At 45.4% G+C, this 24,223-nt stretch overlaps 1 protein-coding gene across 3 annotated transcripts in view; it reads left to right on the plus strand.

Annotated features, from left to right (window-relative positions):
* Positions 1-3,508: 3,508 nt before the first annotated feature.
* Positions 3,509-24,223, plus strand: part of DCK (deoxycytidine kinase) — a 60,437-nt gene continuing 39,722 nt past the window's right edge. For all 3 annotated transcript variants that reach the window (XR_005882342.1, XR_005882343.1, XM_040966903.1), the window contains exons 1-5: positions 3,509-3,723; positions 9,036-9,151; positions 17,512-17,705; positions 19,534-19,681; positions 23,141-23,256. Coding sequence is in view for 1 of the 3 variants with exons in the window: in XM_040966903.1 (XP_040822837.1) it covers positions 3,633-3,723; positions 9,036-9,151; positions 17,512-17,705; positions 19,534-19,681; positions 23,141-23,256 (665 nt within the window). In the remaining 2 variants the exon portion in view is untranslated. The remainder of the gene's footprint in view (positions 3,724-9,035; positions 9,152-17,511; positions 17,706-19,533; positions 19,682-23,140; positions 23,257-24,223) is intronic.

A 24,223-nucleotide genomic window follows, 5' to 3' on the forward strand; every position in this document is an offset into this window, starting at 1 on the left:
CAGGGGTAGACCCTCAAGGCTTCTTACAATTTCAGCATATATATATATATATATATGTAATATTTACTGCTTCATTGAGCATATTCTTATTAACATTCTTAAGCTTTTTTTTCAAGATTGATTTATTTATTGGAAAGTCACTTATACAGAGAGGAGAGACAGAGAGGAAGATCTTCCGTCCGATGATTCACTCCCCAAGTGAGCGCAACAGCCGATACTATGCCGATCCGAAGCCAGGATCCAGGAACTTCTTCCTGGTCTCCCACGCGGGTGCAGGGTCCCAAATCTTCAGGCCGTCCTCGACTGCTTTCCCAGGCCACAAGCAGGGAGCTGGAAGGGAAGGGAAGCTGCCAGGATTAGAACCGGCGCCCATATGGGATCCCGGGGTGTTCAAGGCGAGGACTTTAGCTGCTAGGCCACGCCGCCGAGCCCAAGCTTTTTTTTTTTTTTTAAGATTTATTTTTTCTTGGAAAGTTCTGCAGAGAGGACAGACACAGAGAAAGTTCCTCTGTCTGTTGGTTCACTTCCCAAGCAGCCACAACATCCTTAGATGACCTTATCCAAAGCCAGGAGCTTGGAGCTTCTTCCTGTCTCCCACACTGTTGCAGGGTCCCAAGGCTTTGGGTTATGCTTCACTGCTTTCCTAGGCCACAAGCAGGGAGATGGATGGGAAGTGGAGCAGCTGGGACACAAAATGGTGTCTGTAGGGATTCCAGGGTGTGCTATGCAAGGACTTTAGCCACAAGGCCAGCGTGCCAGGCCCAGTTTCTGCCTTTGCTTTCATTTTCTCAATTGGCTAATTTTCTTAATAAGCCTATATGTTATCAGCTAGAGTCTGGCTCATTCTTTAATTATACCAAAATACTGACGGAAGATTCTCCTGACTTGACTGCTGAGTGCCGTGTCTGTCTTCTGCAGTCTCACAGAAAAAGCCTAGAAAAGAAGGTGTTTTCTTGAGTTCAGTACAAACCTAACTTGAGGCTAATGGTCGCCGTCTCAGTGTGACAGTACCATCTCTTACTGCAAGCTATTAGTGTAGCTAACATTTCTACAGTGGGTAAGAGTGCTTATTTAACATACACAGTATATACACACTATTTTGTTACTGCTTTTCAGAGGCAGAGAAGGGGAGACAGAGAGCTCCCAGACTTACAGTTCATTTCCCAAACACACACACAGGTCAAAACTGAAGCCAGGAACATCTCCCTGTCACTCCTCTCTGTATATATCTGACTTTCCAATAAAAACAAATAAATCTTTAAAAAAAAAATGGGCCCGGCACTGCAGCCTAGCACCTTGAATGGGCTGGGATCCCATATGGGCACTGGTTCTAATCCAGCTCCTTGCTTGTGGCTTGGGACAGCAGTTAAGGATAACCCAAAGCCTTGGGACCCTACACCCATGTGAGAGACGCAGAAAGAAACTTCTAACTCCTGGCTTCCGATCGGCTCAGCTCCAGCTATTCTGTCCATTTGGGGAGTGAATCAGTGGAAGGAAGATCTTCTTTGTCCTCCTCTATATATCTGTCTTTCCAATAAAAATAAGTAAATCTTAACAAGCTAAAAACCCCTGAAGCCAGGACTCAGCCATATGGGTGGCAGGGGCTCAGCTGTTTGAGCCATCACTTGTTACCTCTTAGGGTCTGCCGTGACAGGAAGCTGGAACAGGAAGACAGCTTGCCCTTGACAACAGCTCCAGACTCTAACTTCCTGCTAATGCAGACCAAGGGTGAAGGCTTAAAGAGTTCCACCCCTGATGTGGTGACCCCTAAGTCTCCAGGCTTGTATGCACTTGGGAGTGAACTGGTGGCTGGCCAAGCTCATTTTGTGTCTGTTAAGTAAACAAACAAAACACACACCAATATAACAAAACAATACAGTTAAGTTACAAAGAAGAAAGACTTGATATTTTCACTGTAGCTTTTCCTTTGGAATTGTATAGCAATTTCTGCTCTTTATTTCTGATAATGGAGTCTACATTTTGTACCCTTTCTTAAGATTTTATTTGAAAAGCAGAGTTAGAGAGGGGAGAGTCAGAGAAATTTGCCATCTGCTGCTTTACTCCCCAAATTACGATGGTCAGCGTAGAGCCAGTCCGAAGCTGGGAGCTAACTTCTTACAGGTGCAGGAGCCCAAGAACTTGAGCCACCCTCCACTGCTTCCCCAGGCCAAAGCAGGGAGCTGTATCAGAAATGGAATAGCTGGGAAGCCACTCTGCACTCCAGTTTGGAGGTTGACATTTCAAGCTGCGGCTTACCCCACAGCGCCCCAGTGCTAACCGTTTTTCACCCATTGGAATCCTGTCCATTTTCTAGTTGTGTTCTTTGTCATGTGTGTGTTTTTCTCTTGCCTTTTTGGAGGTCTTCATATGACTCCTCACGTAAGAGATTCAAGTGCCTTTTTAAGTATAAACCTTGGGGTGTTTTCCTCTTCCATCTACTTGTTCAGTCCCCAAATAGCTTCAATGATGGAACTGAGCCTATCCGGAGCCAGGAGCTTTTCCTGGGTCTCCTGTGAGCGTGCAGGGCACCCCAAAACTTGGGCCATCCTCCACCGCTTTCCAAGCCATAGCAGGGGGGCTGCATGGGAAGTGGAGCAGCAGGGACAGAAATCAGCACCCATACAGAAAGCCGATGCCACAGGCAGAGGCCTAGCTTACTACACCACAGGGCCAAACCCATGTACCCCTTTTAGTTCTAGTTTTAGATACACTGCAGGACAAATGATACCTGCAAGTTTCAAGAGAATAGAAGAAAAACAACCTTATTTTTGTAGGCAGTTCCGATGATGTAACTTACAGGTTAGGTAATACCTTGTCTACTAGGTCTTTCCAGTGATGAAAAATGTAGCTGGCACTTATCGCGCAAGCAGTAATGCAACAATTCCCGGTCGTTAACCATGCCAGGTGTAGGGCATACGAAATCTGAACCAGCCATGCTGAACACTACCCCACCCAGTGTGGTAAGGGTTACAACACAGCACTCCTGTGGCTGGTGCCTGGCTCTCTGAAACTCCCCTCACATTTCCTTATTGACCTTGAGACACTTGTCGCAACAAGTTCGCCTCAGTCTCTGTCTGTGGCTCCTGATAGGATCTTGGCAGTGAAATCCTCCGGGAAACAGAACTAGGGCCTGCTTTGCGTCACAGCAGCTCTGAGCTGACGGCCTCCCTCCAGCACCTGTTTGATCCCCCCCATCCCAAAGACTGTTCTCCTTGGAGCCGTCCCGACGTTTCAGTTCCAATGCTAGCAGGACATTCAGGCACCCTGCTCCCCAGCCCGACCAGGCACCTCCCTCGCGCCCAGGGCGTCCTCCCCGAGTCCCCGCCCAGCCCCGGCGCCGGATGGACGCGCGCTGCCGCGTGACCGGCGTGACGCACGGGCCCGCGCCGCGCCACAGGCGGGAGAGGGCGAGGGGCCAGGGCGGGAGCCGGGGCTGAGGCGGGGGAGGGAAGGCGGGGCCGCGCGGCTGGCCCGCCCCCGTCGGCCGCTGCCGCCTCGCGCCAAAATCAAACCCGGAGACCCGCCGGCAGGTGATCCCGCGTCAGGGTGAGTTTGGCGGCGTCGGCGCGAGCTGAGCGCGCACCTGTGGCCACTTCCCCGCCCGACGCACCCGGGGCCACCTGCAGCCGAGCATGGCCACCCCGCCCAAGAGAAGCTGCCCTTCTCCCTCCACCAGCTCCGAGGGCAGCCGCATCAAAAAGATCTCCATCGAAGGGAACATCGGTAAGGCGCGCGGAGCGGCGGCGGCTGGCGCTTCGGCCCTCCAGCCGGGCGGAGCGCACGTCGCCCGGGCTTGCTTGCCGCCCAGTCCGCGTCCCTCCGGGCTCTGGCCCAGCGCCCGGCCTGGCGGCTTTGTTGGGCGCTCCTTCGGGACCCTGCGCCTTCCTGGATGGGAACTCACAAAGGGGGATGGGTTTTTGTTCTGTTTTGCTCCCGGGGGTAGGGGTGGTTGGATTCTTTCTTGTAAGTGTTCATACCTTCGTGGCGTGAGGTGTGAGGAATGCAGTGCCGTGTTAGGACCTGCCGTTCAAGGACAGAGCGCAGCTATCCGCTGGCGAAGTTCCTTTGTGCGCCTTTGTGGTCAGCCGGCTCCCCTTCCCGCCGACAGCCAGTGGTCTAAACTTCATCCCGACGAATTGGCGCTTGTCAGAACGCGCTGGCAGCGGGTCAGGGAGGGTCGGTCCGGGTCCGGTGCTTTGAGATGGCTTCGTGTTACCGATTGCCTTACCCCCCCCCCCCTTTTTTTTTTTTGCGAGTAGTACCGTGGCCGGTTAGGTCACGGTTTTTCTGTTTGCATTTCGGGACCTTGGAGTGTTTCTAACTTGTTCTGAACCGCGATGAGGCAGAGTGCACCATGCGTGTCATTTTGCCCTCTTCTTTATTCCTACTATAGGAAACCTATACCTGATGCTTCCTGTTTTGATAAAAAAATAAAGACTGCAGCTTGTGTAGTGGGTGCTCATGCGTGCAGGAAATACTTTTTAATCCATAGCATATTCAAATGCTTTTCCTTCTTGAAAAAGGCAAGGCCGGGAGATGCATGAAGCATGCATCTTTAAAAAGCTGAACACATGCCAAGAAGTTACTTTGCTGCATCAGGACTAAGACGCCAGTGAGCAAGAGCGGCGTTCCCTCTGAGTGCAAGTTCTTCCAGGGAGCGTGCTTGCTGCACAGCTACTTCCTGGGTAAGGAAGAGCACAGATGAAGACAGGAGAAAATGAACCAAGCTGCCTTAAAAACGAAGCTCAGGAAAACCCCTTGGACCAGGAGCCCAGGAATCAGCCCCTTCCCTCCTCAACTCCAGCTAGACAATCTGTCAAAACTAGGAACGTACTTTTCCCTGGGCATTTTACCCTGCTAGCACCTGAATTAGAATCATTTATTTACTAAGAGACAAAGAGAGCCAGTGTGCTCCCATTTGTTGGGTCACTCCTCAAATGTCTACAGTAGGGCCCAGCACGGTGGCCTAGTGGCTAAAGTCCTCACCTTGAACTTGCCAGGATCCAATATGGGTGCTGATTCTAATCCCGGTGGCCCTGCTTCCCATCCAGCTCCCTGCTTGTAGCCTGGAGAAACAGTCAAGGACGGCCCAAAGCCTTGGGATTCTGCACCCGTGTGGGAGACCTGGAAGAGCTCCAGGCTCCTGGCTTTGGATCAGTGTAGCTCCCGCTGTTGCGGCTGCTGGGGAGAGAATCATCAGACAGAAGATCTTCTTTGTCTCTTCTCCTCTCCCTCTCTATCTCTGTGTATGTATATCTGACTTTGCAATGAAAATAAATCTTAAAAAAAAGTCTGCAATAGCCAGAACTGGGCAAGGCTGAAGCCAGGAGCCAGGAACTCAGTTTCACCTCCTATGTGGGCGAAGGGCCCGAGCCCTTGAGCGCACATAGGCTGCCAGGGTGCTCATACACAGAAGGAGCAGACGGGCCAGTGCCCGCGCCCAGCGCTGCCCTGTGGGGTGCAGAGGTCTTCAGTGCTGCACCCAGGCCTGCCCAGGAAATAGCCTCTTACTGTGTCACCCCCATTTTTGTGAAATACATTGAATAGTGTCTTTTTTTTTAAACATACAGATTATACTGACAGAAGTTGCATAACAATTTACGCTTGCGCAAAAGAGGGTCTGCCCAGATGTTGGAGAAGCACTTAGTGCTAGCACTTAACATTTTGGAATTTTGCGTAAAAGTTCTAGATTCTGGCATCTAGAAGAATCTGAAGGTTGGTAGCTGGTCCTGCAGCTCTGTGTGACAGCAGTTTGTATTGCGAGGTAGCGGGAAGTTTTATCACTTGCTGCTTAGTACTTGTTGGTCGTGTCTGCTACCTGTTTCCCTATCCAAAGGAGCTTTCAGTGTCAGGATTGTTACTCTGTAGAAGATTATCTTGTGATTTCTCTATTTTTGATAAAGATGTATTTATTTGAAAGTCAGTGCGGCAAAGAGAGGGCGAGGCAAATCTCTCACTTCCCAAATGGCCATTAACAACCAAGTGTGCAGCAGGTGGAGGCCCCCAGCTCCAGGAGCTCCAGCCTCTTCGCTCTCCTCTTCCGAGTGGGCGGCAGGGCCCGAGGGCTTGGGCCCTGCCCGGGCACATTGGCAGAAAGCTGGATCCGGAGAGAAATAGTCAGGTACGGGATGCTGGCAGCTCCTGCGGTGCAATGCCAGCTGCTCTGAGTTTGAACGTGCCCTGCTTGTTGTAGGTTTAAACCCATGTGGCTTTCTCATCTTCTCTGTTACCAAGGTTCGATTTTTGGTGGCCTTCTTTGCTGCATACATCATCGGTCTGTTTAGGAATTACTTTTAGGATCATCATGCTTATTTGGCTTTAGGAATTCCTCTCATTTCTGTGACTTTAAAAAATATTAGAGCAGTGCCCCTCAGTTTGATCAACAGCTCACTGGATGACTCTGCTGTAGCTACTCTCATTGTTTAAAAATATGAACCACTGACAATTTTCGGCATGTAAGCAGGATCAGTTTGAAGTGCTTTCAGAGTTTAGCTGATCCCTGATTTTTAAAAACGCATTATTTAATACCCGGGATAGTAGCCTAGTGGCTAAAGTCTTCACCTTGCAACCACCAGGATCCCATATGGGTGCCGGTTCATATCCCGGCAGCCCCGCTTCCCATCCAGCTCTGTGTCTGTGGCCTGGGAAAGCAGTCAAGGACGCCTTGGGACCCTGCACTCAAATGGGAGACCTGGAAGAAGTTCCTGGCTCCTGGCTGTTGCAGCCGCTTGGACTGAAAATCTTTCGGTCTCTCCTCCTATCTGTATATCTGACTTTTCAGTAAAAAATAAATGAATAAATCTTTTTTTTTAAATGTGTTTTATTTGGGTGTTCTTTTTGTCTTCCAGCTATCTCGGTGGCTGTTTGGTGATGAAACTGTGTTTTCCTGCAGGCCCTCATCTTAACGCTGCCCTGAAGTTTTGGTCACCAGTGTTTTCCCCATGACATCCAGCAGTTAACAGTTAATCCTGAAGAGTTTTCCTCACCTCTTTTGCTGCTCAGCCATTCTCACTGTGCTACCTTTGTATTTGTAGTCTGTCTCCCTTTTCTGTTCTGTGTGTGATTTCAACAACAACAACAAAAAAAGGTTGTTTATTTGAAAGGCACAGAAAAAGAGGAGAGAACCATTCTGGTTCACTGCCCATGTGGTGGCAGTGGTGAGGGGGAGCCAGGTTCAAGTCAGGAGCCAGGAGCACTTGAGCTGTCGGGCTCTGCCTTCCCAGGTGCCCCAGCAGGGAGCTTGATCAGAATCGAGCAGCTGGGGCTTGAGCTGGCCCCCGTTACTGCAGGCTGGCATCGCACTTGGTGGTACCTGCTTTGCCACAACACCAGCCCCTCTAAGTGTGATCCTGCAAAGTTCTTTCAGCTTTTTTCTATTGCCTTATGTAAGATTTGAGATTTGAATAAAACTATGGAAGTAAAAAGAAAGTTTTTTTTTTTTCTTAGATCCTGTTTATGAGAAAGAGGAACCATTTCCAGTTCATATATTCAAAGCCGTTTCATGTGTGTATTCATGAGTGTGTGCGGGGTGCTTCAGAGTCCCTAGAAAAATGAAGTTAAAAGATACGTTTGAGGCTGGCATTACCCTGGTGGTAAGAAGCTTGCCTCCCCTAGTTTTTGTTACTGTGGGCTCCTAACCCCAGTTCTTGATGGGGCAGACCCCTGGAGACAGTGGTGACAGCTCAAGTCCTGGGGTTTCTGCCACTCCTAGTAGGAGACCTGAGTGCAGTTCCCATCTGCCACCATCAGCTGCCCGGTCGCAGTCACTGTGGGCATTTGTGGAGTGAACTTGTTGATGGGAACTGTGTCTTGAGCTGTGGGTCTCTGTCTTTCAAACAAAACAATTAGATTTGTTTTGGTGCGAAAAATGTAAACTATATGCATAGCCTTTTTTTTTCCAAATGTGTCTTTTCCATGAACTTTCTGCAGACTTTATGCATGTATGTATATGTGTACACACACTTGTGTACACTTATAGAAAGAGGGAAAGGGAGGGAAATGTTGACCATAGATGTGCAGTGCAGCCACATTTGGTGACTTAAGATAGAAAGGGCGCGGTTGTTATTAGTATTACTGCACCACACCCTGCTTGATTCTAGGTCAAGACAATCCCAAGTACAGATGGAACATATTCTTTGGTAATTTAAAAAGTAGTGAACTTAATGGGTCCTGATTATATGTGATCTATTTTTTAACTCCTCTGAGAAAAGTCAAGATAAAGTAAGGCATCTCTCTCTCTCCTCGCCTCTCTCCCCCACCTCCTTCCTCGCTCTCTCCCTCCTTCCAGTTTGGTAGAATTCACTAGACCTGGAGCCATGAAAATGAAGCAGAAAGAGCATGACTGTTGCTTGTAGGAAGAGTTCCACAAACAGGTTTTCTTTTATAGTTTCTGTTAGCTTATTCGTGTTATATAATAATATACTGTTTCCCACTCAAAAAACTCTAGTCTCTGGATGCATCTTCCTGTTCATTTAGGGGGTGTTTCTTAACGGCCTGTTTGACCGGGAGGAGTGAAGTCAGTGGCGAGCACACTGCTGGAAACAGGAGAGGCTGCAGTGTGTCCCTGCCGGGATAATTCGCCGTTTGCACCAAGGTCTGCCTGAGCATGGCAGGACTGTGTGTGGGGGAAGCAGACCCCGAGATTCCGAGCTTTCCCAAATCACACGGCCAATGAAGTGACCCTCATTGGCCCGCGTGTGGCGCTCCCTGGGGGATCGGTTCAGCTGTCAGCGTAGATTTCTTTTCCCCTGCCATAACTTCTCTAGAATTTCATGGGGATTTTAATTCCGCAGCTTTGCTAAACTACAGGTAACAACAAACATGCTTAACCACTGTGGGCTTATTTTCAGTTTTCTTGTAAAACAAACAAAAAATATAAAAGCTTAGAAAATTGGATGTCTTGAGGGTTTTTGTTTTTTGTGTTGTTTGTTCTCATAAATCCTGTGAAAGTTTGTGACTACTTGGTGGCTTTTTTACGTTTTTACGTTGTTCTTTGACAAGGTCCCTGCCTCACTTGACCATCCCTGTTGTTACAGCTGCGGGAAAGTCAACTTTTGTGAATATCCTCAAACAAGTCTGTGAAGATTGGGAAGTGGTGCCTGAACCCGTGGCCAGATGGTGCAATGTTCAAAGTACTCAAGATGAATTTGAGGTATGAAAGTAAGATTTAAGTACTGCAAGAAAAATCTTGTGATTTAGAGGAAGAGAGTCTTATCTCTGTTTTCTTCCTTTCCGAGTAGGAATTTCAGGTGTAGTTTCAAGTCTACCATCAGGGCAGCGGTGACACGGCTACTAGTGTGAGGCACTCCGGAAAGTTCACAGAAAGTACTTATCATGAGAAAACTGCAGCAATTTCAGACTTTTATCCGCCATAATCAGTTTTTGATTCCAGTTCCCATAAGCTTGTTGAAGCACCCTTGTAGATGGAAACATTTATCAACCTTTGTGGTTAAGATCTGTTTATTTTCCTACACCTGTGTAAAGCTTCGAACATCTTTAAAAATCCAAAGATTAAACTGCATGACATTTTTTTTTTTTTTGGTATATTTATTTATTATTGGAAAGTCAGATTTACAGAGAGAAGGAGAGACAGAGCGAAAGATCTTCCGTCCGCTCGTTTTCTTCCCCAAGCAGCTGCAGTGGCCACAGCTGAACCGTTTCAAAGTCAGGAGCCAGGAGCTTCTTGTGGGTCTCCCAGGTGGGTGCAGGATCTCAAGGCTCTGGGCCGTCCTTGACTGCTTTCCCAGGCCACAAGCAGGGAGCTGGATGGGAAGCGGGGCTGCTGAGGCACAGCCAGCACCCATATTGGATCCTAGAGCCTGCAAGGTGAGGACTGTAGTTACTAGGCTACTGCACCAGATTCTAAGCACAATTTTAAAGGTAACATCTTTGTGGGTTTTTTTGTCTTGCTTTGATTTTTTAAGGATTTATTTCGGAGGGAGAGGCACAGATGTTCCATCTGGTTAACTCCCTACATGAGTGGGGCAGCCAGCGCAGATCCAAGCAGATCCCAGGAGCCTGGAATCTCATTCGGGTCTGTGTGTGTGGCAGGAGACCAAGCGTTTGGGCTGTCATCATTGGCACCAGCACTCACATAGGATCCAGTCATTGCAGACGGCATCCCCACCTACTTCACCGCAGTCTCGGCCCCAAACCATGAGGCATATCAAGAGATGGAACGTTATTTCAGAAGACCCTTTTTGCCCTTTCTGATCACATCTGTTCCCCTATAAAACTTCTCTAAAGTTGTACTATCAGGGTACTCATTTTCATGGTTTTGTTGCTTTCTAACAATAATGAGGACAGGGCTCGTGTTGTGGCACAGCTGCTGAAGCTGCTGCCTACGATCCCGCGTGGGCTCCGGTGTGAGTGCCAGTGGCTCCACTTCCAGTCGTGCTCCCTGCTAATGCCCTGGGAAATCGGTGGAGGATGGCTCAAGTCTTTGGGCCTCTGGACTCATTGGGAGACATGGAAGAAATTCTGGTTCCTGGCTTTGGATTGCCTCAGCTGTGTCTATGTGGCCATTTAAGGAGTGAACCAACAAATGGAAGATGGCTCTCTCTGTCTCTTTTTCTCTGTAATTCTACCTTTCCAACAAAAATCAAGAAAATCTTAAAAAGAAGAAGAAGAAAAATAAAGATAACCCAATTCTCTGGGCCCCTGCCATCCACATGGAAGTCCCAGGAGGCACTGCGGGCTCCTGGGTTGTGTCTGACGAAGCCTTGACCATTGCAGACGTAAGTGAACCAGCATGTGTTTCTAGCACTCTCTGTAACTCTGCCTTTCAAATACATCTTTAAAAAAATAATAATGTGTGGGCCCGGCGCGGTGGCGCAAGTGGTTAAAGGTCCTCGCCTTGCACGCCCGGGATCCCATATGGGCCCCGGTTCTAATCCCGGCAGCCCCGCTTCCCTTCCAGCTCCCTGCCTGTGGCCTGGGAAAGCAGTCGAGGACGGCCCAAAGCTTTGGGACCCTGAACTCGTGTGGGAGACCCAGAAGAGGCTCCTGGGTTCGGATCGGCATAGTATCGGCCCGTTGCGCTCACTTGGGGAGTGAATCATCGGACGGAAAATCTTCCTCTCTGTCTCTCCTCTCTGTATATCCGCCTTTCCAATGAAAAAATAATAAAAATAAATCTTTAAAAAAAAATAATAATAATGTGACCATACATTACCATATGTTTTAAGAAACATAATTCAGTCTATTTTTGACTATTATAGAAATGGAGTCAGTGATGACATTCTTCCTCTTATTTAATTGATGAGATTTGATCATACTGTTGCATGCATCTTACTAATTTTCATTGCTACATATATTCAATCATTTATGAGTGCCTATTTTATACCTTTTAGTTGATTATCAGTTTAGTGGCTTTGATAAACAGCACTGTTATGAACTCGGATTTTGATGTACGCACACGGTTAGGATTTCTTCAGGAATGTGGAGTAGTGATTCTGGTTGGTGGTGTATGCCTCCTGGCTTCCGAGGTGAAGCAGGTGTTTCCATTCCCAATGTAATCAACTCGTCAGTCCACATCCTTTATACTTTTAGTATTGTTGTACTTCGTGTCCTACGTTTTGTTCTGTTTGTACTTTTACATTCTTAACTTGTATTTCTTTAGTTGCCAGTGAAATGACACTCTTTCACGTCTCGATTGACTGTTTGAATTTCCTTGGTGAAGTGCCCACCAGGTCCTTTTGCTTGCTCTCCTTTGAGTCCTCTGTCTTTCCTCGTGCTGTAGTTTTACTTCCCAGAGAATGCCCGGGGCTGCTGGCGTTTCAGACCCTTTCACTAGGAAGCCAGGGTTAGAAATCCCGAGGGAAGAGCAGCAGCGGGTGGAGCTGCGTGGCCTCCATTAGGGTCCATGTTGGCGTCAGCCCCGCGGGTTTGCGGTTCATGTGTGAATAACTGGTTTGTTGACACAGTTGTCTTTAGGCTCCGCATGCGTCATGTTAGCCAAGGGCCCAGAAACTTGTCAGTCAAGACCAAAATGTCCAAAGTTTTAATTTGTAGAGAAAATGTTATTGTCAGAGTCACTGTATTTATGTCAGTGCTGTCTCTGTTTGGTCACAGTTCTCATCCAGTGAAAGGAACTTTAACGAATTTGAAGAGTTTGGGATGTGTCGGATTTTGCATATGTATTAGTTAAAAATTGTTGCTCTAATGATTCACTGTTAGTTTTAGAAGTATATCAAACTCTTAGGTTGCAGAAGAGAGGTTGAAAAATATTGCATTAATATACATGGAAAGCTATTTTAAAATGATGATAGCCTGTTGAACTTGGCATCAGAGCCCAGAAAAATTAGGTAGCTATCATTAATGGCTGTTGAAGTGAGATTTTTTTTGGGCCCAGTGCCATGGCTTAGCAGCTAAAGTCCTCACTTTGAATGTGCCAGGATCCCATATGGGGCCCAGTTTTGATACCAGCAGCCCCATTTCCCATCCAGCTTTCTGCTTGTGGCCTGGAAAAGCAGTTGAGGATGGCCCGAATCGTTGGGCTCCTGCATCCCTGTGGGAGCCCTGGAAGAGCTCCTGGCTCCTGGCTTTGGATCGCTGCAGCTCCGGCCATTGCAGTCACTTGGGAAGTGAAACGTTGGATGGAAGATCTTCTCTTGTCTTTCCCCCTCTCTCTCTATATCTGACTTTGCAATAAAACTAAATAAATTTTTTGTTTTTTTAAAAAAAGGCAGAAGCCCAAGTAACTTAAAAAAAAAAAAGTAGGATTTCCGTCTTTTATCCAGGAATTGCTTCTGACTCATTCCTGGTCTATTCTTTGTGATATATTGAGAATCAAGCACTCTCCAAATCTTAGCTTTCTTAGACACTGTCGGAAAGGAGAAGTGGATGTCTTTGGACCCACTGACCTGTTCCATTTTGGGTGTTAACCATCTCGTGTGGCCGTAGTTGACTAGGACCTTTGTTAGTTTATGTTCCCTTAGAAACTAACTGCACCCCGCGCTCAGTTTGTCTTGTTCGTGCTGCTTTTAATTATTTTTTCATCTGCCACCTAGTGGCTGAAATGTTGTTAAGTTGTTGATACCTATCAAGTTTTGGTAAAATGAGACAATGCACCCTAAGGATCTCAGTTTGCTAAAATGCACAGTTTTGTTTTGATTTTGTGAAAATGATTTATTTGTTGAAAGACAAAGGGACAGAGAGAGACCATTGTGGCTGTTTGCGCAGTGAATGAGTCGATGGACGGGCCCTCTGCCTCCCCATCACTCTGCCTTTCAAATACGTGCGTTTTCTTCCTTTCCTTTTTTCCTTTCTTTTTCTTTTTCTTTCATTTTTTTTGCTAAAGGTGACATCTTCAAAGGTGTAAAGCCCTGTTAGATTTTTAATGTAGTTTTAATTTGTCCATTTGCGGTTTTAGGACCAGCTGGTTCTTTTTGTAATTCAGTGGTAGGTCAGTATTGATCCTGTAAGTTCTTTAGTCTTTTTACTTTATTTGAGGGAGAGAGATCTCCTTTGATTTGATTCACATCCCAGATGTCTGCATCCAGGGCTAGGCAGGACTCGGCATAATCTGGAAGCTCTGAACACGTGGGTGGTCGGGAGGTGGGGAGGGCTCGGGCCACTGGGCTCCTGCTGCCCTGACGCGATGCTGGAGTGAGCTCCTTGCTGCAGCACATACCTCGAAATTGTGGCTTCTAGAACAAATCAGCAGGTGAGAGCTCTGCCTCTTCTGTTTCAAATATATTTTTTTAAAAATTTCATGAAAATATTTCATGTGTTGACATCTTCATTTCTCTGGAAAAATTGATTTGTATTCAATGCCAAATCAGCGGTGTGTATGTGAGTTCAAATCAGCGGTGTGTCTGCATGGTGTTTTCACCAACTGAAATTTTGAGGTTAGTTGTAATGTTTATATGTCTGGATTTTGGATTTTGAGGAACATTTGCTTTGAGCATGGGTTTCCAAGAGGTCTTCAGATGTTTTTTATGGGACTTGCATTGGGAATAGGAATTAAGCCATCATATTTTCTCTTGCTAATAAATATACAAGGCTAAAACTTCTGTGCAGTGTTATGTGGACAGTTAGGTAGCCCTTAAGTTACAGAACATACTGGTGAAGCACCAGTGCACCACAGGGACTCACTGTGAGGACAGGTCAGTTAAATCATTTAAAAATCAGTTTAGTTTCATAATTCCATTTTGCGTTTGTTTATTTGGAAGACAGCGAGAGAGAGAAAGAGAGAGGAAGATCTTACACTCACTCTTTCTTTCCCAAATCCTGCAACATCAAGGATGGTACCAGGCCAAATCCAGGAGCCTTGAACCCCATCTGTGTCTGTCACAAGGATTTCAGGTTCCCAAGTATTTGGACCGTCATCTACTACCTTTCCAGATGCACCAGCAGGAAGATGTATCCCAGGCAGAGGGGCTGGGACTCAGACTGGCACTCCGCTATGGGACTCATTTCAGCCAAGCTATTAAACCACTGTGTCACAGTGCCAGCCCCATATATAACAATTTTTAAAGATTTATTTTTTTTTTTCATTGGAAAAGCAGATTTACAAAGAGGAAGAGAGAAAGTTCTTTCATCCTTGGGTTCACTTCCCAAGTGTCTGCAGTAGTATGAGCTGAGACGATCTGAAACCAGGAGCCAGGAGCTTCTTCTGGGTTTCCCATGCAGGTGCAGAGTCCCAAGGCTTTGGGCTGTTCTTTGCTGCTTTTCCAGACCACAGGCAGGGAGCTGGATGGGAAGTGGGACCACCATGATAAGAATTGGCACCCACATGGGATCCTGCCACATGCAAGGCAAGGACTTTAGCCACTGAGCTGTCACACTGGGCCCCATATATAACATTTTTATGAGAAAATAAACTATTGTCCAAAAGAAAGAAGTTTACTGGGAAATTTGTGGTCAAATTTGTAGGTGTCTTAAATGTCTTGTAATAGCAAATGCTGGATGTTTGCTGCGGTCCCAGCATCACATGTGGTTTCTGGGAAACACCTGTACCTTCATGAGTGGGAAGCAGCATGTATTTTTCACTCTTAGTGTCATTATTTTGAAAAGGTTATATATATATTCTCCTTGAAGACCCCTTGGAAGGATTTTAGTCTCTTAAGGGTTCCCCTACCTCTGTCCTAGATGGGGAATATTACTTCATTTGGAAAACCCTAGAAATGCAGCTCGTTTTAAAATAGCATGTAAAAGACCAGTAATCCTTTTGTAATATACCCAGTCTGTGTATGTATTTCCCCATTCTCATGATTTCTTTTACAGTTTGTTGGAGCTCAGAAAGGTTTACACATTGCATTTGGTTGGTATAGTTTAAAAATTGTGGTCTGTTGATTTTCTCTGATTTTTTTTTTTCCTTTATAATTTGTTTGTTGAAGAAACAGGGTCATTTGTTCCCAGTATATTTCCTTCTGGTTTTGGTTGAATATCTGTGGGAGAATTAACACACTTTTATATAATGTACATTTGTACATCCCTGTAGGTTTGATTAGATTTAATTTCACTTCTTTTTTTGGCTGGTTCCTTGGTATTGATGTGTATTTTATTCACAGTAAAGTAGGAGAGTGTCTTTTTTTTTTTTTTTTTTTTAAAGATTTATTTTTATTATTTTTTCATTGGAAAGGCGGATATACAGAGAGGAGAGACAGAGAGGAAGATCTTCCATCCGATGATTCACTCCCCAAGTGAGCACAACGGGCCGATGCTATGCCGATCCGAAGCCAGGAGCCTCTTCGGGTCTCCCACGCGGGTGCAGGTTCCCAAAGCTTTGGGCCGTCCTTGACTGCTTTCCCAGGCCACAGGCAGGGAGCTGGAAGGGAAGCGGGGCTGCCGGGATTAGAACCGGGGCCCATATGGGATCCCGGGCGTGGAAGGCGAGGACCTTTAACCACTTGCGCCACGGCGCCGGGCCTGAGAGTGTCTTTTTGATGTTAAAATTGCTTAGTCAGTACAGGTGTGCTGTCAACCTAATTCACTTCTAAAATTCCTGACAACTTTTCTCTCATGATCTTAATAAACATTGCAAATTGTTGCTTCAACCCACCCTATCACTAGGTACTACAAAAGGTGACATTCTTTCTTAGGCCTTTTTGAATTGAGATTCAGTAGTAAGATTGTTTTTTCACAGCTGAATCTTTTCTCATCAGCTGCATTACACTGAAAGCATTTTCTATGGAAAGAGCTAGAACATAAAGTTTTTCTTTTCACCTCTGCATTTCCAGAGTGAGTTAGTGCCTTAGCAGCTTCTTTGCATTTGTCTATTTGAAAGAGTTACAGAGAGCCAAAAGGGGAGACCACTGGTTCACCACCCCCATGGCTGCAATGGCCAGGGCTGTGCCTGGCTGAAACCAGGTGCTTCATTGAGGTCTCTTAGGGGGGGTACCTGGGACTCAAACACTTGGGCAATGGAGCTGGATCAGAGGTGGAGCTGCCAGGATTCAAACCAGAGCCTTTGAGATGCCAGCACCACAGACTGCAGCTTAACACACTCTACCGTAGTAGCAGCCCCTTCTTTAACAACTTCGAATAGGGGGTTGGCCCTTTTTTTCCCTCTCAGGGGCCATTTGGATATTTGTAAAATTATTTGCAGGACGTATGAAATTATGAACTTGAAAATGTGCTTGGTTTGGATTTAATGAATTTTGAGTCATGCCTGTGGCTGTCTTGGAGGGGAGGGAGACCAGTGAATTTGGATGGAGTGGTCATACCCCACTACTGTAAGGTGACCAGAGTTTGGGTTTCTTTTGGTGTTATGCGCTTGAGGCTTTGTGCCTTCCAGTCTTTGGATGTTTGCAATGTCCTGACTTGATCAGCGGAAGCCTCGTAATTTCTGCTGCTCTGCTCATGGCACAGTAACAGCGGGTTTTGACAGTTTCTCAGCTGGAACAAGATAGATGATACTTGCCCTATCCATTTTCCTGGACTTGGAATCAGACATGGAATTCTGATTCATTTCAGTGGGAAACGGGATTTAGAGATTATGATTTGGTATCAGTTATATATATTCAAGATGAGTTGTGTATAGCTTCATTGTGCAACTGAACGGTGATGTGTGGCCATTCGGAAGTGTTAAATGTTTTCCACATATAAATGACTTATCAGAAATGAATCCTGTTGCGAGTTTCTTTGTCTTGTTAGAGAATCTTCAGGGAATGGTGAGGGCTGATAAACCAGAGACCATATTCCGCCCAGAGGAAGTTAGAAGTAGAAGCTCGGTATTGTTTGAGTTTTTCCATTTCTGAAAAGTTACAAGTCCAACTATTTTATGTGAAATTGTTTACCTTTCAATTTTTTAAGAAATTTTTGAGAACTCTCATTGGAGTGAAGCAGTTTCTTCCCCGGGTTCCTTAGTTAACTCTTGTGAGAAATCTATAAGGATTCTCTGAGACCTCGAGCAACCTGAACGATGTATTGAGAAAGAGGAGGGGGAGTAATCACTGTGGTTTGGCTAGGCATCATATTTTTATTTATCCGACATCTTTTTAAGCCTTCTTAAAGTGAACATAACCCTGCTGCTCGTTAACTTTTCTTTTTGCAAATCCCAAATAGGAACTAACAACGTCTCAGAAAAGTGGCGGCAATGTTTTGAAGATGATGTATGAGAAGCCGGAGCGCTGGTCTTTCACCTTCCAGTCCTACGCCTGCCTCAGCCGCGTGCGAGCTCAGCTGGCTGCTCTCGGCGGCAAGCTCAAAGACGCGGAGAAGCCAGTGCTGTTTTTTGAACGATCTGTGTATAGTGACAGGTGTGTACAAAGAGATGGCTTGCATTTGGGTGTTTAGTGTCTTGCCTTAAAACTGGGCTTTTGTTTTATTTTGTTTTGTTTTTCCTACTCCTGGTAATCCAAGAGTTATGGCTGAACTGGGGATTTGAAATGGAAAGTGACATTTCGGGGCCTCAGCAGTGTGGTCTTAATGACCTTAGGAGAGTTCTCCATTTGTAACCCCTGGCTTGTATATAGTCAATAGGGAATGGGTGGCTCTCACTCAGACCTGCAGCGTTTTTGTTTTCCTCTTCCAATCCCTTTAAAAGTCTTCTTTGCTCTGATTAAACCTGGATCAGTGTTTAGACTCAAGTGCAGCAAGGGTACAGAGATCTCGGTGGGGGCGTGGAGCTGCCCTGCTTCTACCAAGATCCCTTAGACTTCTGACATTATCTCAGAAAAAGGCTTGCAGAAGTTTTGGTCTCATGACCTGTTTCCATATCTTATTAATGAGGAGTTTTCAGGCTTTTGTGTCTTATTGATAAGCATATTTTTGCAAATTAAGTTGGAGAAATATGGAAAAAGGTGTTTTTTAGTATTGCTAATAATAAACTCATTTTATGTTAACATAACTAGTGTATTTTGGGGCCAGGCTTTCGATGCAGTGGTTAAGATGCCCCTTTGAGTGCTTGTGTCCATTAGTCCCGTGCCTGGATTTGTTTCCTGATTGTGCCCCAGACTCCAGCTCCCCGTTAATGAAACTGTTGGACATGTGTAGACAAAGGGATGCTGGACTGACATTGTCTGTACCAGCAATGGCAAGGTACAGTTAAATAAGAGACTGATGGAATTATGATTCCTTATGAAGGACTATACCATTATAGCAAAATGGGGAAAATCTGTCGGGGGTGGAAGATAGGGGGGAATCCCAATCTATGCGAAGCTGTACCACACGTAATTCAAAAATTCAAAAAAAAATTTAATAATAAAAAATAAAATTTATATAGATAATAGTGTCTATTTTTAAATGAATAAATTCTAGGGCCCAGTGCGGTGGCGCAGTGGTTAAGATCCTCGCCTTGCATGTCCGGGATCCCATATGGGCACCGGTTCTATCCCGGCGGCCCCACTTTCCTTCCAGCTTCCTGCCTGTGGCCTGGGAAAGCAGTTGAGGACGGTCCAAAGCTTTGGGACCCTGCACCTATGTGAGAGACCCAGAAGAGGCTCCTGGCTTCGGATCGGCATAGCATCGGCCGTTGCGCTCACTTGGGGAGTGAATCATCGGATGGAAGATCTTCCTGTCTGTCTCTCCTCTCTGTATATCTGCCTTTCCAATAAAAAAATAATAAAAATAAATCTTAAAAAAAAATAAATTCTAAACCAAAAAAAAAAACTACATGTGAGACAGTAAGTGACAGCTCAGGAACTTGGCGGCTGTATTTGAACCTGGGGCCTTTGACTGGCCCCACCCTAGCTGTTGGGGCACGGAGGGTGCAGTACCACATAGGAGATTGTACTGTTTAGTCCCTGTCTCTGTTACTATGTCTTTTTTGTAATTCTTTTTGAGTGTACACTGTTCAGAGTCAGCCTGTGTGACACATTCCTTTGTTGAGGTGTTACTAGTGTTTGAACTCATTTTGCCTCTCGTAGAACCCTTGGAAGGATCTTGGGGAGTCCCAGGCATTGTCGCACCACATTTTGACAGTTGCTTCCCAGGAATATAGTTCCTGTTGGTGGACAGACTAGTTTATTCTGTCCAAGGGTTGTAAAGCCACAGGATGTAGAAATTTGCATGTCCACCTTGTAGATATGTTTTCTCTCTGTTTCTCTCTTTCTCTTTTAAAGATGTATTAATGAAGACTTTTTTCAGGTATATTTTTGCATCAAATTTATATGAGTCTGACTGCATGAATGAAACAGAGTGGACAATTTATCAAGACTGGCATGATTGGATGAATAACCAGTTTGGTCAAAGCCTTGAATTGGATGGAATCATTTATCTTCGAGCTACTCCAGAAGTAAGACCCAATAAAAATTCCGTTTCATTGAAAGTTTTAACTAATATTTAGACATCTTTTCAGTAGTGTGTAGCAAATGCAATTTGGCACCACCTGCTCTAGTTTTCCGTTTGCAAGCTTGTCGCTCTCAGCGGAGGCCTTCTGCTCCCTCTGGGCTCTGTAAACCCAGCCTTGGAAGTCAGTCTTTGAGGCTCTTCTCTGTTGTCCCTCAGTTACATCTGATTCTTCATTATTCCTTCCAAACTCTTGCAGGCTCTCTCATTCCATCACATTTAGAGTACGAAGCTTGTCTAAGCAGCTCCTGGGATGCAGACTGCCTGAAGTAGAACTCTTGAGTATTTTAGTTGTTGTTGGACTTGCAGTGCCTATAATGGATTGTAGAAGGAAATCGGTCAGTGTTGGCTGAGTGAGTGATGAAGCTGACAGAGGTCCATCTGAGGGAGGCTGTTGTAGTTGTTTCTGGCTTGGGATGAGTAGAGAAAGGCGGCTGTGCTCTGTAAGAGACCTAGGGCACCTCTGCCATTGTCACTGACAGGAGCGAGCACCCTTGAAATGCCACCTTTCATGCCAGGTTGCAACAGATGTTGTGGTTACACATGAGCATATGTATTGAATTTGGAAGATCATTTGGTTTGATTTCCTTTGGTAAGAGTAAATAGTAAGATCTTTAGTAGAAAAGAAAAAAAGATCTTTACTGGGAAGCATCCCCTTTTTAATGCTTGCATTGTTACTATTTCTGCCTTTTTTTTTTTCTTTGTTAAGTAACAATGAAGGAGGGCGGGTATTTTGCCTAGCAGTTCAGTCACCTGCTTGGACACCTTAACCCACATCAGAGTCCCTGGCTTCCAAAGGGAGGTGCAGATAGTGAGTCGAGGAACTGAGTTCCTGCCACCCACATGGAAAACCTGGGCTGCTCCCCAGCTCCTGGTTTCACAGCTGGCACTGAGGGAGTGTGCCACCAGAGAGTGCTTCTCTCAGACATATATAAGAAAAAGTAACCGGAAGTTACAGTGAATATAAAGGCCATCACTTCTAGCCTGGAGTTAGTTTTGTTTATGGCATCTTTTGATTAAAAAAGAACTTAATTTTTGAGAAGGCTAAAATTTGGTTTGGAAGCGCTGTTTTGTTTTTTTAAAGATTTATTTTATTTATTTATTTTGATTGGAAAGTCAAATATACAGAGAGGAGGAGAGACAGAGAGGAAGATCTTCCCTGAATGATTCACTCCCCAAGTGGCCACAATGGCTGGAGCTTGAGCTGATCTGAAGCCAGGAGCCCAGAGCTTCCTCTGGGTCTCCCATGTGGGTGCAGGGTCCCAAGGTTTTGGGCTATCCTTGACTGCTTTCCCGGGCCACAGGCAGGGAGCTGGATAGAAAGTGGAGCCACCAGGATATGAACCAGTGCCCATATGGGATCCTGGTGTGTGCAAGGCGAGGACTAGGCTACTGTGCTGGGCCTGGAAGCACAGTTTTCGTGTTGCCATAATCTTATGTATGTCATTTGGGTTAAAGGTTCTTATTTCTTGGGATGCATGGGTGAAAATTTTATATGTTTATTTATTTATTTATTTTAGAAAAAAATTATCTAGAACTACATTGTTCAGTGTGACTGTGTAAATTAAAGTTTTGTAAAATTGAATAAAAATGTAAAATTCAGGTACTACACCAGCCATGTTTAAGTGCTTTTAAAAGCCACAGGTTTTATTTTGTAACTGAAAGTTATATAGAGAGAGAGACAAGGAAAGAGAGAGAGAGAGAGATTTTCCATTTTCTGGTTCACTGCTCTAATGGCTTCAGTGGCTGAGCCTGAAGCGAAGAACCAGAAGTTTTTAAGTTTTGCCCATGGGTGCAGTGAGCCAAGGACTTGGGCCCTCCTCCAGTGTTTTCCTAGGCCGCTAGTAAGGAGCTGGATTGGTGGTGGAGCTGCCAGGATTTGAACTGGCGCCTCTGTGGCAGGCTGGCACAGCAGGTGGAGGCTTACTGTGCTGTGTCGTAGTTCTGGCTCCATCAAGTTCTTTTTAATTATGGTGGTCTGGAGCTTTCCTCAACCTTGAGAATCACTGTCGTCAGTGACTGTACATTAACTGAACAATAAAACAGTTATGTTGATAAATTGGCATATCTTTTAGCTGTCCTCTAGAAATTTTAATGAACTCTTTTTATCTTTAAAATGTTTTATTTTTGATGATGATTACACAGTTCAAGGATGCATACTCTTGTGGACATTGATTAGGGTGGGAAGGGTCATTGATTAGGAATAGGGGAAAGTAAATGACACCACAGTTTGCAGTTTTTTGTTTTTTTCTTGCTGTGTCTCGGGGAAGGGAGGAGAGAAGGGGAGAAGCTGCATCCTAACCACATCAGTTCCTGGGGGTGGGGAACGGCCTCCCAGTGTCACCCCAGAAGCCCCGATGTGCAGCATGCTCCGAGGATTCTTAAGTGGCTTTGATGGTTCTGAGATGCTGTTGATTTTGTTGCTCCAAGGATGAGGAAATCCTTCCAAGATCCATTGGCTGTCTAGTCCACCTTAGAGTCTCAATTCGCGCAGACACTTGCTGTTAAAACGTTTGGTTGGGAGAGTTGTCCAGATTTTTCTGCCCTCCGTCTCTGCTATGGCACTACATGTCCTCTGCAGGCCCCGGTGGACTGCCGTATCCCCCATGTGCCTCTGTGCATGCCATCCACTGCACTGTCTTCAGCAACTGTGAGACCCACTTCTGACACATGCACTCCTTGGTCAGACCACAGACCCAATTGTTGAATTCTCAGACCAATGGTCCTGTTGGGGTGAGGTGAGAAACCTCATCTGAAGTGACCCCCCTAGACTTGACTGCCGTGTGTGCTAGCCAGTATGGGGTCTAGCTCAGTCCATCACCCACACCAGCCTACACACACACACACGCACACGCACACGCACACACGGCAGTTGCTGTGCTAGTTCTGTTTCTAGTCCCATCTCTTAAGCAAACCAATGGACGCTGCGCCCCAGCCCAGCTGTGCTCACCACACACTGGGTTTTCATGTACACCAGTGGGAGCTGCAGCCCTGTCTGTGCGACCCCTAATAATGCCCACCAGGTCCGCCCCGGCCATGGTTCCTGCACATGCTGGTATGTGCAGCAGACTGGTCCAATTTGTCTCACACCCCATTTTGCTTTTGTACATACCAATAACTCCCCACTTTAAAAAGCAAACTTACATTAGAATATTTCACATTTAGAGATGAAAAATGTCTACATGTGACTGACTTAGTTTACTTACTGCGTAAAGTAAATGGCTGATGGCTGAAAGGTAACCCAAATGGCTGGTGGCTGAAAGGCACAAGGGCAGAAAACTGAACTTGGAGCAAACGGAGTTTGTGACCTGCAAAGCTGAAGAACCCTAGAAAGGATAGTTCTGGTCACAGCAGGCAAGAATAACTGTTTCCTGTCATTTTCTCTGCTCTTACTGCTCACTTTCAGAAATGCTTGAACAGGATTTATTTACGGGGAAGAAGTGAAGAACAAGGCATTCCTCTTGAATATTTGGAGAAGCTTCACTCTAAGCATGAAAGCTGGCTGTTGCACAGAACTCTGAAGTAAGACTTCCTTTTTTAAAATTATTTTTAAATTTTTTAAAATCTTACTTAGTTGATTAGGGTACAAAGGGTCAAGGGCTACAGGAAAGTGGGTAATACCATTGTTTCCACCCTAATATCACCTTTGTATCTAATACACCTAATATCCCCCTGTAGCTGGGGTTGGGGAGAAACGAAGGGAGAAGCTTTTTGAATATCTTTATCAAGTTTTAATCTAAAATTTTGAGCTATACTTAGCAACATGCAATTTTTTTCATTTAGTAATTTCATTGATATCTTCTAGAAAATTAGCTGTAGATTTGATTTTCTTGTTTGCAGTGAGTTCCTGTTTCCTTAAGGTTTTCATAAATAATATGTTCTGGTGGTATTTATTGACAGCATAATATATATATAATTTTACCTTAAATGATAAAAGAGAAATATAGCTATGTATGCCACTTAGGTATTCTTTTAGGAATAATAGTTTTTAAGATTTTTTTTTTGTATTAGAAAGGCAGATCAGGATTTATATATATATATATAGAGAGAGAGAGAGAGAGAGACACAAAAAGAAAGATCTTCTGTCTGTTGGTTCACCTCCTAAATGGCTGTAGTGGCTGGTGCTGAGCCAACCTGAACCCAGGAGCCAGAAGCCTCTTCCAGCTCTCCCACGTAGGTGCAAGGTCCCAAGGCTTTGGGCTGTCCTTGACTGTTTTTCCAGGCTACAAGCAGGGAGCTGGATGGGAAGTGGAGAAACTGGGGCATGAATTGGTTCCTAGAAGCACCCCTGGTGCTTGCAAGATGAGGATTTAGCCTTTGAGCCATCATGTCCAGAAAGAGTTTCTTTCTTTCTTTCTTTTTTTTTTTTTTTTTTTTTAGATTTATTATTTTATTTGAAAGGCAGATTTACACAGAGGAGAGACAGAGACAGAGAGAGAGGGGTCTTCCATCTGCTGGTTCACTCCCCAGATGGCCACATTGGCCAAAA

The sequence above is a fragment of the Ochotona curzoniae genome, unplaced genomic scaffold (assembly GCF_017591425.1).
Source record: "Ochotona curzoniae isolate NIBS_2020 unplaced genomic scaffold, NIBS_Ocur_1.0 scaffold_4506, whole genome shotgun sequence".
Classification (NCBI taxonomy): Eukaryota; Metazoa; Chordata; class Mammalia; order Lagomorpha; family Ochotonidae; genus Ochotona; species Ochotona curzoniae.